The sequence below is a fragment of the Bos javanicus genome, chromosome 2 (genome assembly GCF_032452875.1).
Source record: "Bos javanicus breed banteng chromosome 2, ARS-OSU_banteng_1.0, whole genome shotgun sequence".
Classification (NCBI taxonomy): domain Eukaryota; kingdom Metazoa; phylum Chordata; class Mammalia; order Artiodactyla; family Bovidae; genus Bos; species Bos javanicus.
The window spans coordinates 101,444,695-101,462,117 of record NC_083869.1 but is presented as its reverse complement, the minus strand read 5'-3'; the positions used below and the strand labels follow the sequence as shown (position 1 = coordinate 101,462,117).

Genomic DNA, 17,423 nt, shown 5'->3' with positions numbered 1-17,423 from the left:
AATATAAAACTGAAGTGCTTATCACAATATAAATCCATATTTAATTTTTAATGCTAAAGGAAATTTTTTTGAATTTTCTACATAGTAATATTTCTCTAAAGAGCTCAAAAAAACAGATAAAAACTTAAAAGACAGTCAATCAGCTATAAATATGTCATAAATCTAGAAAGTTAACTTCTGCAAAGTTAGGAGTTTGAGTTAACTTTTGAGAAATTGATGAGAGAATTACTGATATTTAGTTCAGAAGATATGAGCTACTACATTGAATTTATTCCCCAATTGCCCTTCTTGGATTTATCTTTGTATTTACAAACAATTTCTAGCATGATAACAGATACAATTATATTTGGGGTCATAATTTTTTCATTCAATGATTCATTTATCCATTTATTTGTTTAACTGCTATACATTGAGTGCCTACTATGTGTCAATCATTGTGTTAGACATATCTATGCTACCAAGTACTGCTATAAATGAGTAGTACATAAAGTATTTTTTTAATGCAGCAATGCAGGAGGCCCCTATTCAATTCCTGGGCTGAGAAGATCTGCTGGAGAAGGGATAGGCTACCCACTCCAATATTCTCAGCCTTCCCCTGTGGCTCAGCTGGTAAACAATCCACCTGCAATGTGGGAGACCTGTGTTCAATCCCTGGGTAGGGAAGATCCCCTTGAGAAGGGAAAGGCTACCCACTCCAGTATTCTGGCCTAGAGAATTCCATGGACTATATAGTCCGTGGGGTTGCAGAGAGTCTGACATGACTGACTTTCACTCACTAACTTAATGATGTAAAAAGCAAGAAGGAAGATGATGAGCAATACATACCATGCAACTGATACGTTTATCCACTGCTCATCATTCAAAATTTTAAAATTTACCTATAAATTACTGCATGGAAATATCCAACAGACTAATAAAGTTTGTGTAGCAGACTTCACTTTATGTCTACCTAGAAGGAATTATGGGGCTCCCCTGGTATCTCAGCAGTAAAGACTGCCTGCAATGCAGTAGACCCGGGATGGATCCCTGTGTCAAGAAGATCCCCTGTAGAAGGAAATGGCAACCCACTCCAGTATTCTTGCCTGGAGAATCCCATGGACAGAGAAGCCTGGCAGGCTGTAGTCCATAGGGTCGCAGGGTTGGACACGACTGAAGTGACTAAGCAGCAGCAGCAAGAGAAGGAACTACAACCATAAGATACATTAGAGAATAGTGTTTACTGTGAGCTAAAGCCCTCCACTCAGAATATAATCAATCCTGGATTCAAGAAATTCTGCTCTTCAGCATTTTTCAATTTTGAATGGACAGATATGTTGGAAAGGAATTACTGGATTTCTCAACTGAGGAAATCTACAAAATACAGAAGGACTGACACAGGGCAGAATATGCAGTGAAGTCTATCCCATATTATTTTGCACTAAGGAAGCCAAATCAGTACCTAAATAAGAGTATAATAATTACCTTCACATTTCACATGAAGGTTTCATTTTTGAGAAAAAGCCATCTTCTTAATTAGTACTAACATGACTTTAGTATTAATTAGTATTAGTAGCACTTTACAAATATTTTTCTATCATCATTAAATTACTGTCAATTTTAAATGAATTTTCAATTTTACAGTGAAGCTATCATTCTATGTACTGTTAATTGGTGGTATTATAATTAGAAAGCATCCACCATATTCTCTAGTGAAATGAGTTCATAGGCCTCATAAGAAAATAATAATAATAATATATAAAGCATTTCCTGTCATCTAAATACTTCCATAAAAAAAAAGACACAGATGCTTACAAAGTAGACTGCAGTACATGTATACAATAACAAATTTTGTGCAAGTGTTGAAAATCCTTAGTTAAACATCATTGAGCTTAAAGACAGTTCTGAAAGAAAGTGTCATTTGTGGCAAAGTCATGCAAAAGTGACCACCATGTGGAAAATGATGATGCGAGGCAGAGTAAATACCACTATGTACTAAAAGTAAAAGTTTGATGATAAAGAAATAGAAATGAAAAGGACATTAGGTCATAGAGCTGCATCTAGTTAAGTGAAGAACTTATAGCTTAAATGACTTTCAAAACTTTACATAGAACAGATCACTGTTAAACTGTAGGCTTCGGTTGTGTTCAAAATTCTCACCAAAATCTGGGTATCTGTAGCCTGTTCTTGGACCATTTGAACTGCTTTTGCCAGATCTTCTTCACCTTCTGGAATGCTATAATTGTCATCTGGTATCTAAATCACAGAGAAAGATAAGGATAGAAAGAGTTAGAGGAATATAAAATACCTTATTTCATTTTAGATAATAAATTTTCCTCACAAAACAAATGATCAAAGAAATACACTTTATGTAAGACACTATGTCATTCTGAAGACCTATGAAAAATTAACAACTAACAAGTAGGCAGCCCTCTGATTTCCTTATAAACATCACTCAGTGTTACTTCTAATAGCTTGATATTAGCTATGGGCAATTTCTTTTATCTGTACTGGCAAATATAGTCTAACAACTCTACTGAAAAAAAAAATCTGCTAAAAAAAAAAGCTAGGCCTTCTAAATGCTACCAGTCTCTCCCCATTGCAGATTTTCTCCACCATTACTTTCCATTTGTTGTTTAGTCACTAAGTCATGTCTGACTTAATGAAAGTGAACACTTATTGCATGCTTCTTATGTGTTGATCACAGCTTTAAGCCTGTTACATTTATTAATACATGTCATGTGGTATGTGTTAATATTATCTCCACTTTTCCAGTAGTAAAATGTCTCCTGCTTGCCCAGGCCACAACTTGCAGGCTTGCTTCCACAGTTTCCTTTACAGCTTCTGTCGTCTTAGAGTAACACTCTCCTCATAGTCTCAGATGTAATGATAGGTTTCATCGGAACAATGAATTAAAGGAAAGGTCTGAGACAGTAACTATTAGATGGAAGTATAGCTAAGTTGAAAGGAAGCATAGGATCTATGCTCAAGGAAGGTGGTGGGAATCTGGGAAACCCTGCCAAGAGCAGAGTGGATGAAAAGGAACACCGGCTAGACAGAGATGACGGACTCTAGTATGGATCCATGCTATGCTATGCTATGCTAAGTCACTTCAGTCGTGTCCGACTCTGTGCGACCCCTTAGATGGCAGCCCACCAGGCTTCCCCATCCCTGGGATTCTCCAGGCAAGAACACTGGAGTGGGTTGCCATTTCCTTCTCCAATGCATGAAAGTGAAAAGAGAAAGTGAAGTCGCTCAGTTGTGTCCGACTCTTAGCGACCCCATGGACTGCAGCCTATCAGGCTCCTCCGTCCATGGGATTTTCCAGGCAAGAGTACTGGAGTGGGGTGCCATTGCCTTCTCCAATGGATCCATAAGGAAGGTGATGAGAGGCTGACTCTGAAAACAATTAACAGGGAAATCAAAAGAGCCAGATGTGTTAACCTATCTAAATTTTAAATACAATTTTCAGATCTCATTCTTAACTATGTGATTAGCTACATTCAGTTGAATACATGGTTATCACTGAAGAAAAAAAAATGTTTAATGAAAAATAAAAAGAATATTTCACAGGAATGACAGTAATGAATTTACAGAAAAAATACATAAAATGAACAAATTACCTCTTCATATTCATAATCATCTTCAGATGCTTCAGTTATAGTGACCTCTGAATATGCTGTCAAGTTTGAATCTCAAAATATATGGAATAAAATTAGTACATTTAAAAACTGATGTAACCTTAAAATAGTTATTAGATTCAAATATCTTACCAAGTTAGTAAATATATATAAATTATTTTTTAATTTCTCTTCTTCATACAGCTCACAATTATAGAAGTTTTAAAACAAAATATTTAAATTGTTATCTTAAATTATTATTTGACACAATCCAAACTCATGAAGCATACTGAAAAGCAGAGATATTACTTTGCCAACCAAGGTCTGTCTAGTCAAGGCTATGGTTTTTCCAGTGGTCATGTATGGATACGAGAGTTGGACTGTGAAGAAAGCTGTGTGCCAAAGAATGGATGCTTTTGAACTGTGGTGTTGGAGAAGACTCTTGAGAGTCCCTTGGACTGCAAAGAGATCCAACCAGTCCATTCTAAAGGAGATCAGCCCTGGGTGTTCTTTGAAAGGAATGATGCTAAAGCTGAAACTCCAGTACTTTGGCCACCTCACGCAAAGAGTTGACTCGTTGGAAAAGACTCTGATGCTGGGAGGGATTGGAGGCAAGAGGAGAAGGGGACGACAGAGGATGAGATGGCTGGATGGCATCACTGACTCAATGGACGTGAGTGTGAGTGAACTCCAGGAGATGGTGATGGACAGGGAGGCCTGGTGTGCTGCGATTCATGGGATCACAAAGAGTCGGATATGACTGAGTGACTGAACTGAACTGAACTGAAACTCATGAAAAGCTTTATTTTTAGTGTATGTGAAAATGAAAGTAGCTCAGTCTTGTCCAACTTTTTGTGAACCCATGGACTGCACAGTCCAGGCAAGAATACTGGAGTGGGTAGCCGTTCTTTTCTCCAGGGGATCTTCCCAACCCAGGGATCGAACCCAGGTCTCCTGCACTGCAGGCGGATTATTTACCAGCTGAGCCACTGTCTAATAATTTCCAACTCTATTCTAAAAAGGCTTCTAAAAATGTACATTAGTATCAGAGTATCATAAATTAGAAAGATATAAAAATGATGGACAGGAAACCTATGACAATAAATTTTTCAAACAAATCTCAAACCACACTGAATTTTCCAGTATTTATGAGTCCTTCACAATGACTTTTTATTTGGACTAAACAAAGCACTTCCTGGTAGGTCAGCTGGTAAAGAATCCACCTGTAGTGTGGAGACCCCAGTTCCATTCCTGGTTCAAGAAGATCCACTAGAGAAGGGATAGGATACCCACTCCAATATTCTTGGGCCTCCCTGGTGGCTCAGCCGGTAAAGAATCCACCTGCAATGTGGGAGACCTAGGTTCGATCCCTGGGTAGGGAAGATTCCCCTGGAGAAGGGAAAGGCTACCCACTCCAGTATTCTGGCCTGGAGGAGTATATGGACTGTACAGTCCATGGGGTCACCAAGAGTTGGACAGGACTGAGCAACTTTCAAAAAAAAAAAGAAAAAGCACACTAAAATTAAATATAAGTAAAAAATAGATTTTAATGTTTTCATCAGTAAAAGTTATAGCTCACTCTCTTTCTTATGTATTTCAATTTTAAAATTAATAAATCATATTCTCAGAAAAGGCAGCCTAATTTTTAAGCAAATATGAATTATATAATAATAAGAGCAGTTCATAAAGTATCAATATATATCAGCATTAAAATATCGATGGAAATGATTCTAATAAAAATTTTCTTTTTTTTTTAAGAATTTCTGTAAGAGCTGCAAAAATTAAGTTACTCTAATTACAAATGAAAACTTCAAGATAGCATTTAATTTTAGAAGAAATCAAAGTATGTGCCAGTAACACTTGTTTTGTTTATTGGTTGGTAGGTTTACATTTTTTTCACATTTACAGACTTTATTATGCCAAGTTTAAAAGGTATAAACACTTCAATACATAGCAATGCTTATGAAAATCAAATATGAGTTTACCCTAGTTTTCATTTTGCTGCTGATTATCAGAAATTTAACTGTCATTCCATCCTCCAAGAGTAACCTGACAGTCTGAATAACAACTTCTGTTGTTTGTAATGAGAACTGATAACACACACATGGTATTTAATAGGAGCCAGGCCCTTCCCTAGGGTTTTACATGTATTAAATCATTTCATCCTCATCCCACCAATAAGGATGAATTTTATTATCTCTGTTTTACAGATCAGGACTCAGATGCACAAAGTTACACAGTCAGGACCTAACAGAGTTGGGAAACAGCCCTAGAAGTTTGGTTTTCACTATGCTATACTATAGCTCTTGTTAACAAGGGTTAGCATATGGAAATCATTTAGAATGGTGCCTGGCTTGGAATAAAAACAAGTGTCTGTTTTTCCTTCCCTTGTTCTGGAAAGATATGAGTACCTGTGGAGAAGTTTCCTAAATCTCCCATGATCTTCTGTTAAGATGAATGGATACATAAAAGGCATTCTGAATCTTCCTCCTTTTCTAGATTTATATTTTCCTGACACATTTTCACTTAATGATATAAAATTTCCTGAAGTTCAGCTACAGGAAGTTGGCCTCTTTTCTTATGGAAAAATATGTCCCTTTCTGAGAAACAATGATTATAAGTTGATTTTGTGAGCTCAAAATGGATTTAAGACCTAAATGTGAGGCTAGACACTATAAAACTCCTAGAGGAAAACAGGCAGAACACCCTCTGACATAAATCACAATATCTTTTTCGATCTATCTCAAGAATAATGGAAATAAAAACAAAAATAAACAAATGGGAACTTTCAGAAGTTTTTGCACACCAGAGGAAACAATAAAATGAAAAGACAACCCACAGACTGGGAGAAAATATTTGCAAATGATGTGACCAATAAAAGATTAGTCTCCAAAATTTACAAACAGCTTATGATGCTTAACAGCATCAAAACAAACAGGCCACTCAAAAACTGCGCAGAAGACCTGTCCTCCAAAGAGAACAAAAGTAGGCACATGAAAAGATGTTCAACATCACTAGTTATTGCTGTTCACTCAGTAGTGTCTGACTCTCTGCAACCCCATAGGCTGCAGCATGCCAGGCCTCCCTGTCCTTCAACATCTCCCAGAGCTTCCTCAAACTCATGTTCATTGAGCTAGCAATGTCATCCAACCATCTCACCCTTTGCCATCCCCCTCTCTTCCTGCCTTCAATCTTCCCCAGTATCACGGTCTCTTCCAATGAGTCGGCTCTTCGAATCAGGTGGCCAAAGTATTGGAGCTTCAGCTTCAGCATCAATCCTTCCAATGAATAGTCAGGGTTGATTTCCCTTAGGATTTACTAGTTTGATCTCCTTGCAGTCCAAGGGACTCTCAAGAGTGTTCTCCATCACCACAGTCTGAAGGCATCTTTTTTTTTGGCACTCAGCCTTTTTTACTGTCCAGCTCTCACATTCGTACATGACTACTAGAAAAACCACAGCAATGAATACAGACCTTTGCAGGCAAAGTAATGTCTCTGCTTTTTAATACGCTGTATAGGTTTGTCATTGCTTTTCTTCCAAGGAACAAGCATCTTTTAATTTCATGCAGCCACTGTCCACTGATTTTGGAGCCCAAGAAAATAAAGTCTGTCACTGTTTCCATTGTTTCCCCATCTTTTGCCATGATGTTATTAGAGAAATGTAAATCAAAACTATAATTAGATGTCACCTCAAATTGGTCAGAATGGCTATAATCAAAAAAATCAACAAACAACAAATGTTGGAGAATGTGTTGGGATATGAGAATACTCCTTTACTGTTTGTGGGAATGTAAATTGGTACAGTCACTATAGAGAACAGTATGGAGGTTCCTTAAACAACTAAAAATAGAGCTATCATAAAACCCTACAATCCCACTCCTGGGAATATATCCAAAGAAAAACATGATCCAAAAGGATATGGCACCTCAATGTTCATTGCATCACTGTTTACAACAGCCAAGTCATGGAAGCAATATAAATGTCCCCTGACAAAGGAATGGATAAAGAAAATGTGGTACAAATATACAGTGGAATATTAGTCAGCCATTAAAAAGTATGAAACAAGGCCATTTACAGCAACATGAATGGACCTAGAAAGTGTCATACAGAGTGAAGTACATCAGACAGAGAAGAAGAAATATCAAATTTCTCAAATGAACTTACAAAACAGAAAGAGACAGGCTTAGAAAACAAACAGAGTTACTGGGATAAGGGATAGTTATGGAGTTTGGGAGGGTCATGTACACACTGCTATATTCAATATGGATAACCAACAAGCACCCATTATGTAGCACATGTAACTCTGCTCATCATTTGTGCCGGCCTGCAAGGTTTGGGAGAGAATGGACACATGTATATATATGGCTGAGTCCCTTCACTGTTCACCCAAAACTACTACAACACTGTTAATCGTCTATACCCCAATACAAAACAAAAAGATTTAAGTCTGGGGAAAACAAAGAGGCTGAATTTGTAGGCAGTCATTTGTTTCCAGAAATTAATGCTACCCTTCATCACTAGGGCTTCTTGGGTGGCTCAGCATCTAAGAATCTGCCTGCAATGTAGGAGATCTTGGCTCAGTCCCTGGGTCAGAAAGATCCCCTGGAGAAGGAAATGGCAACCCACTCCAGTATTCTTGCCTGGGAAATCCCATGGACAGAGGAGCCTAACAGACTACAGTCCATGTTGCAAAAGGGTTGCACACAAATTAGCACCTAAACAACATACTTAATCACTGCTCATTCCATAATAAAGTTCACAAATAATTAAATATTCTAAAATGATCTGGATAGACTTTATAATTTAAACCAAATGCTGGCAAGATTATTGTGAGGAAGAAATGTCAAAGCAAAGCGTCTTTAACATGGCTATGTAGAGAAAAATGTAATTTGTCCTCAAAGCTTTGGAAATACTAAACAATACCTGTAACTACTACCGAAGAAAAATATTCTAGGGATGCTGCTGCTGCTGCTAAGTCGCTTCACTCGTGTCTGATTCTGTGCGACCCCACAGACGGTAGCCCACCAGGCTTCCCCGTCCCTGGGATTCTCCAGGCAAGAACACTGGAGTGGGTTGCCATTTCCTTCTCCAATGCATGAAAGTGAAAAGTGAAAGTGAAGTCACTCAGTCGTGTCTGCCTCTTAGCAACCCCATGGACTGCAGCCCACTAGGCTTCTCCATCCATGGGATTTCCCAGGCAAGAGTACTGGAGTGGGTTGCCATTGCCTTGGTAAGTTCTAGGGATGAGATATAACACTCAGTTCAGTTCAGTTCAGTTGCTCAGTCATGTCGGACTTTCTGTGTTCCCATGAATCACAGCACACCAAGCCTCCCTGTGCATCACCAACTCCCAGAGTTTACCGAAACTCATGTCCATTGAGTTGGTGATGCCATCCAGCCATCTCATCCTCTGTCATCCCTTTCTCCTCCTGCCCCCAATCCCTCCAGCATCAGGGTCTTTTCCAATGAGTCAACTCTTTGCATGAGGTGGCCAAAGTACTGGAGTTTCAGCTTCAGCATCAGTCCTTCCAATGAACACCCAGGACTGATCTCCTTTAGGATGGACTGGTTGGATCTCCTTGCAGTCCAAGGGACTCTCAAGAGTCTTCTCCAACATCACAGTCAAAAGCATCAATTCTTCGGTGCTCAGCTTTCTTCACAGTCCAACTCTCACAGCCATACATGACCACTGGAAAAATCATAGCCTTGACTAGATGGACCTTTGTTGGCAAAGTAATGTCTCTGCTTTTCAATATGCTATCTAGTTTGGTCATAACTTTCCTTCCAAGGAGTAAGCGTCTTTTAATTTCAATACTGAAGTCACCATCTGCAGTGATTTTGGAGCCCAGAAAAATAAAGTCTGACACTGTTTCCACTGTTTCTCTATTTCCCAAGTCATGGGACCAGATGCCGTGATCTTAGTTTTCTGAATGTTGAGCTTTAAGCCAACTTTTTCACTCTCCTCTTTCACTTTCATCAAGAGGCTTTTTAGTTCCTCTTCACTTTCTGATATAAGGGTGGTGTCATCTGCATATTTGAGGTTATTGATATTTCTCCCGGCAATCTTGATTCCAGCTTGTAATATCATATTTCCTCACAATCAAAAAAGAGTAGGAGGAAAAAATACCATTTTAAAATGCTTTAAAAGTATTGTCACATGGAACATACCATATGTACTCTTAAAACCCTGTAAGAGTGAATGGCACAGGAAACAAAGGAAAAATTTGGGGGGGGGGGAGGAAACTGAGTCAGGAAGAAGAAATATGGCCAAGACCAAAGACATGAATGACAAAGACAAGTTTCTTGAATACAAATACCATGAATTCTCAACTACATCATACTGTTTCTACAGTAACACAACAGCAATGTACAATTTTTACCAATATTCTCAATAATGAACTCTATAATCTATGTTTTCGAGGCTCTCAAGTGTCATACTATGAAGAGATAAATCAAATCCTTTAAACAGCTCCATCTGAAGACCCTAGAGGAAAGAGAAGTATTAAAGAGATACAGAGCAATAGACTCAAAGATTAAATAAACCACCGGCAAGTGATTCAGGAGACAAAAGGTCAGGAAGAGGACAAGTACCCCAAACAGGAACCAGGATCATCCTTAGTAGCCACAATAGAATGTGAACAGAAAAATCTTCCCAGAAGCAACTCAACTGAAACGTGATATTGCAGTGTTACTGAAGAAGTAAATGTACTCTGGCATGTATGTTTGTATGCATCTGTCTAGCTGGCTAGCTGGCTCACAACACATGGACAAATTATCCCCAAAGAATTCTGTGGCAGTTTTCAGACATGCATACAGCTACAGGGAGTTAAAAATAAATGAATATGGAAATTAGAAGAGAAAGGGAAACTGCAGAAGATAAAGTACAGTCCATAAGGTCTCTTGTACTTTGATATATATATAAGCCACAGGTTTGAGACTAGGTTTCCCAGCAGTCAGGGTCAGACGGAAATGTAATCAGATACCAATTCAGTATCCATCCAAAGAAAATAGATGAATTTCTCAGCAGATGTACAGCAATCTCTGGTTCTGAAGCCTGAGAGAAATCACGCTCTTAAGTTCTCATAAAGAGAACACTTTGGACAGTATAGATATTGATCCCCTCAGTCCTTGGGACAGCCAGAAAGACAGACTGAAGCAAGATCTGATGGAGCAACATGTGAAAAAGATTGGAAAGCACTGCTTTAGAAGCAATATTGCTAGAATAAAAATGCATAATTCATCAAGAATTACCTGAAAGATAAAACTTTTACTCCCAATTCTAGTTTTATTGGGCAACTTTCTCATCTGTAATCTAATCTCTATTCTCCAGGAAATTTCCATACTATTAAGCTGGTCACAATTTTCATACAAAGTTATTTTTCCACTGCTTAAAATCAATTTCTTATTACCAAGTTGACTCTGAATCCTTACAAAACTCCCTTCCCATTCATTACCTGCCTAGTTTTCCTTCAAAAAACATCACTGAACTCTCAATTCCAAAATTCATTTTTTTTCTACTCTATTCCCTTCTGATCTGGTCCTGCTACTCTGCCAGCTTGAGCTTTACCTGACACTTAATAACGTCCTGGTTTTCTAGTCTGATCTTTCCCAGGGTACTATCTATAGCCACCCCCTCCTCCTTGGCATGCACGCACAGTCCTCATCACTGCCCTCTTCCAGGCCAGGTGCTATGTTCTAGAGGCATGGCCTGGTCTCAGACTAAGGATCCTTCTCCATATGTACACTTGTTCTGGAAGGAGCATAGTAGCACTTGTGAGCATGCACACAAGGAATTAATTCCCTGGTACTTCATTACCATGGGTGAACTAACTGGTAGTTTCTGGACTAACAGAATCTATACCAGATCCTGACCTTGCAGATATTGTCAGAAAACAGGCAAATATATACCCACACTGAAACTGTCAAGAAGCTCTAAATACATCACAGTACAATGGAAGACACAACTGCAAGAGAAGCATTTCAGCTGGCCTAATGGAGCAGAGCTTGATGTGACATTTGGTACAATGGGGTCACACATAAGGTTCTGCAAATGGACCACAGCCAGAAGGAAATGAACACTTTTTAGATGAGAGCAGCATACAAAGTTCCTCACATACTGGTGCCCTGCACTACTGCATCTGTAGGTAGTGATCACTGCCAGAAGTATCAGCTTTATAAAGAATTTTAGTGAAACATATAGCTAATTATGTTTTACATGATTTCCCAAAGTTACCGTAGACTGAAATTGCTTTGTAACCTTTGCCATCACCATAGAATCAATGTACTTGGAGGCAATCTAAATTCTAGAGTGGATTCTCCGTGATCAACATTTTATTTCACCAAATTGAAATAAAAGAAACATACTATAAATACAAAACATTATGGTCATGTTCACTTTCGGGCTTCCCTGGTGGCTCAGAGGTTAAAGCGTCTGCCTCTAATGTGGGAGACCTGGGTTCAATCCCTGGGTCAGGAAGATACCCTGGAGAAGGAAATGACAACCCACTCCACTATTCTTGCCTGGAGAATCCCACGGACGGAGAAGCCTGGGATCTAGAACGGAGAAGCCTAGGCCAAAGATGGCAAATAACTGGCACATTTGTTCTCATACTTCCCACTGCAGTTTTGCTTCCTTCAGTCTTTCCTACTAAAGAATCTGCCTGCCAATGCAGAAGACTCAAGAGACAAGGGTTTGATCCCTGGGTCAAGAAGATTCCCTGGAGTAGGAAATGGCAACCCACTCTAATATTCTTGCCTGGAAAAATTCCATGGACAGAGGAGCCTAGCAGGCTACAGTCCATGGGGTCACAAAGAGTCGGACAAGACTGAGCAACTGAACATGTATCTTAGATAGGGTATTGGTTTAGAGTGATCACCATATTTCAGGATCTGGAATCCTTAATTTGCATTTTTGGAAATAGCTGACTTTGGGCCTGCATCCAGAGTTGATTAGCCTCAAAGGACAGGCTTAAACTCAGTCAATCCTCAGAAATTGCTGCTGGGGCCAAAGGAAATTTTTCCAGGGGCCAGCAAACTCATGTCCTAAGTCAAATTTTTAGTATTAAAATGCCTAGAGAGATAAAATAATAATCAAAAGCCAGTTAGGGAAGCAGAAAATCAGCACAAAGTCAGTAGGTAACAAAAACAATAGTACTTTGGTGGTTCTACTTCCCTGGAGTTCATGCATTTCATTACTCTTCCTTGAATAAGGCCTTTATTTCAACAAGGAGAAACAAAATCAATTAAGCCTTAGCTTTCTTAGTATAATTCATTCCAGCCTGCATCTCTCAACTGGAATTAGGCATTCCCAAATGTCTGCAGTCACATATTAAAAGACAACCATCCCTGGTCACTACTATACTTGTAAACCTCTTCTAAATAGCATTAATTTTAATAGAGAATTCATTCATAAATGACTATCAACCTTCATTACAATTACTAGAGACACCCAATAACCAGTTTATAGATCACATAGTTAAAATATAGCCTTATATTTCACAAAACTGCCAGTATCTTTCTTAAAAAAGTGTTCACCAGAGAATTCATATATTCCATGACTAGATCTCTTAAAATTCTGGAAATAGTTAAGATAAGAACTATATCATGTATGGGGCTTCCCCGATGGCTCACAGGGTAAAGAATCCACCTGTAATGCAATAGACTTGGGGTCGATTCCTGGGTCAGGAAGATCTTCTGGAGAAGGGAATGGCAACCCACTCAAGTATTCTTGCCTGGAGAATTCCATGGACAGAGGAGTCTGGTGGGCTACAGTCCGTGGGGTGTCAAAGAGTCAGACATGACTGAGTGATTAACACACAAACACAGACCCACACAAAACATCATGTATGTTTCATTATTTTATGTTTAAAACATAAAAGCAATGATATGAAGTGCTTTGAAAGAGAAACAGGTGGTGCCATTGTAGCTAGACAGTTACAAAAGAGGGTTGTTTCAGCAGTAATAATACTGTTTCCTGGACACATTCTCTAAACTGGTTAAAAGAATGTGAGACTTCTAATAAAGCCACTCTCCCGTGGATCATGGCTAGGTTTCTGGTTTGGACCACATTAGCCTATACACGTTCTTTATATCTGAATGTTGAAGAGTAAAGAAAAGGGTGATTTCCTGGAGAATTTGAGTCAAGCTCTTTCACAAGCCTTGGTCAATATTAACAGTTCACTGTCTAGTATCCTAGGAGCAACTGTTTAGTCATAAACAAGGAAAGTCCAGGACCAAATGAGTGAATTAGAAGTGATTAAGTATATGTGCAAAGTAGAGAACATCAAATTCCTGATTCATTTGTGCATATTATAATTTTTATTTATCACTGCAATAGCTCAATTAAATTACCTGAAAATTAAAGACTTTAAACCCAAAAAGGTCCCACTTCAGCAACTAACATAATCACCATTTTTTTTTTCCCCTGTGCTAGTTACTCAGTTATGTCCAACTCTTTGCGACCCCATGAACTGTAGCCTGCCAGGCTCCTCTGTCCATGGGGTTTTCCAGGCAAGAACACAGGAGTGGGTTGCCATCCTCTTCTCCAGGGGATCTTCCCAAACCAAGGATCAAACCTGGGTCTCCTGCATTGTTGCAAGCATATTCTTTACCAACCAAGCTACCAGGGAGACAGGAATAATTGGCATTCAACAGTTACCCTCAAACTTCATTTAACCAAGAGTTAAAGGTTCTCATGACTAAAGACTGAAAGACATTCAGTCTCATGACCTGAAGACTGAATCCAGGAAAAATGACTGGTTAAATGTTTAGTAACCTTTTGACTACCCTCTGGTTGAAACCCAAAATAGGCAACCAAAGAGAGATGGAGGAAACGCAGTGACTAGATAATTCACAAAAAGGATAATAAAATCCTAAAAGAAGGGTGGGATCAAAATGGCAGAGTAGGAGGAACTTGAGCTCACCTCCTCCCATGGACACACCAAGACTACAATTACATATAGAACAACTCTCCCTTAGAACAACTCGAAAACTAGCACAACGTCGCTGCTACATTAGGACATAAAGAAAAAACAACATCAAGACATGTAGGAGGGATAAAGGTGAGATCAAGTCAAGATCCTCATCCATAGACTGGCAACCCACACAAGGGGGAGTTCTGTGCTGTGTTTAGTAGCTCAGTCAGTTCCAACTCTTTGCACCCCATGGACTATAGCCCACCAGGCTCCTCTATCCATGGGGATTCTCCAGGCAAGAGTACTGGAGCAAGTTGTGCCTTCCTCCAAGGGATCTTACCAAACAAGGGACTGAACCCAGATTTTCCACATTGCAGGCAGATTCTTTACTGTCTGAGCCACCAGGGAAGTCCACAAGTGGGAGGGGCTATCACAACCATGGAAGCCCTTGCTAAAGAGCAAGGAATTCAAGTCCCATATTGGTAACTCTAGGAGAAGGGATATGCATGACAAATATGAGGCCCCATAAAGTATGACTTTTGAAAACCAATGGGTCTTACATACAGAAGAGCTAGAGGACTCTGACAAGAAACCAAAACTCCACTCTTAAAGGGCTCATGCACAAACTCACTCACTCTGAATCCTATCACAAAGGCAATAGACTGAATAATGCCTACCAAATCCACTGTAGTATGTCCCTTACCTGTGCCCACTCCAGCTCCAGGTCCCCTGCCAAGGCAGCCCACACTTAGCATGTCTTTCCCAGCCCATGCCCACTTCAGTTCCAGCCAGCCCACCAAAGCCAACCAGCACATGCATTCTATAACAGAATGCTCCTACACAAGACCATGACTTCAAGACTGAGGGAAATAACTGTTTTGCTTAAAACACAGAAACAAACACAGAAAGTAAAACAAAATGAGGATACAGAGAAAATGCTCTAAATGAAAGGACCTGATAAAACCCCTGGAAAAAAACTAATGAAAAAGAGATAATTTGCCTGATAAAGAATTCAAAGTAATGGTCATAAAAATTCTCACCAAACACAAAATAAGAAATGAACACAGTGATAATCTCAATAAAGAGTTAGAAAATATAGGAATGAACCAACCAGAGATGAAGAATAAAATAACTGAAATGACAAATACACTAGATGGAATCAGCAACTGGTTGGAAGATACAGAAGAATACATAAGCAATCTGGAAAACAGAATAGTGGAAGTTGCTCAGTATAAAGAGCAAAAATAAAGGAATAAAAAATGAGGATAATTTAAGAAACCCTAAAATTATATCAAGCATGCTAACATTCATAGTATAGGGGTCGCAGAGGGAAAGAAGCAAAAAGGATAGGTCAGAAAACCTCTTTGAAGGAATAATAACTAAAAACTTCCTTAAATCGGGAATGGAAACATATCTAGATCCAGGAAGCACAGAGAATTCCAAACAAGATAAACCCAAAGACAGCCACACCAAGACATACTATAATTAAAATGGAAAAATTTTTTAATAAAGAGAGAATATTAAAGGCAGCAAAAAGAAACAACTAGTCACATACAAGGAAACCCCTAGGCTAAAGCCAATTTTTCAGCAAAAGCTTTACAGGTCAGAAAAGAGGGGCATGATACGGTTAATGTGCTTTAAAAAAAAAACTTACAAACAAGAATACTCTAGCTGGCAATATTATCATTCAGAACTGGAGGAGAGATAAAGAATTTGCCAGACAACAAAAAGTAAGAATTCATCACTACTAAACTAGCTTTATAAGAAATGATAAAGGGACTTCTTTAAGTAGAAAGTAGGTCATAGCAAGATATCAGAAAATATACAAAAGAGAAAAAATGTCACTAGTAAAAGCAAATAAATAGCAAAGGAAGTGGATCAGACATTTAAAAAGCTATGAAAGTTAAAGACAAAAGTCACAAAACCAGCTACAACTATAATAAGTAGTTCCGACAATAAGTAGTTAAGGAATACACAAAGCAAAAAGATGTAAAATATTAAATAAAAAACATAAAACATAGAGAGTAAAAAGGCTGTGCTTTCATAATACTTAAAAACTTAAGCAACTATTAAATACACTGCTATATATATAGATTTGCAAGTACAAAGAGAAACCTATAATATATACTAAAAGTAAAAAGAAAGAATTCAAATATAACAGTAAAGAAAATCATCAAACCACAAGGAAGGAGAATATAAGAAGAAATTACAGAAATAACCAGAAATGGAGCATATATCATAATCGATTGGGATTTATCCATGAACGCAAGAATAGTTCAATAAGGACAAATCAATCAATGTGATACATTACATTAACAAAATAAAAGATAATGGGACGGCCCAGAGGGATGGTATGGGGAGGGAGGAGGGAGGAGGGTTCGGGATGGGGAACACATGTATACCTGTGGCGGATTCATTTTGATATTTGGCAAAACTATTACAATTATGTAAAGTTTAAAAATAAAATAAAATAAAATTGGAGAAAAAAATAATAATAATAAATTCGTATGGAATATAAAAAAATAAAAATAAAAGATAAAAAGCACATGATGTTCTCAATCGACGCAGAAAAAGCATTTTAAAAATTTGACATAAACCTATGATAAATTGAAGACAACACAAAGGAATGGAAAAATATACTGTGCTCATGGATCAGTTAAATTCAGTTCAGTTGCTCAGTCACAACCCCATGGACTGCAGCACACCAGGCTTCCCTCGCCATCACCAACTCGTGGGGGTTACTCAAACTCATGTCCATTGAGTCCGTGGTATCATCCAAACATCTCATCCTCTTCTTCTTCTGCCTTCAATCTTTCCCAGCATCAGGGTCTTTTAAAATGAGTCTGTTCTTCGCATGAGGTGACCAAAGTATTGGAGTTTCAGCTTCAGTGTCGGTCTTTGCAATGAATATTCA

At 38.5% G+C, this 17,423-nt stretch overlaps 1 protein-coding gene across 2 annotated transcripts in view; it reads right to left on the bottom strand.

The window, feature by feature from the left end:
• The window catches only part of SPAG16 (sperm associated antigen 16), a 1,095,180-nt gene that overhangs the window by 1,069,557 nt on the left and 8,200 nt on the right, over positions 1-17,423 (bottom strand). For both annotated transcript variants that reach the window (XM_061384008.1, XM_061384014.1), the window contains exons 2-3: positions 3,600-3,646; positions 2,137-2,232 (exon numbers count right to left, since the gene is read on the bottom strand). In XM_061384008.1, the coding sequence (XP_061239992.1) occupies positions 2,137-2,232; positions 3,600-3,646 (143 nt within the window). The remainder of the gene's footprint in view (positions 1-2,136; positions 2,233-3,599; positions 3,647-17,423) is intronic.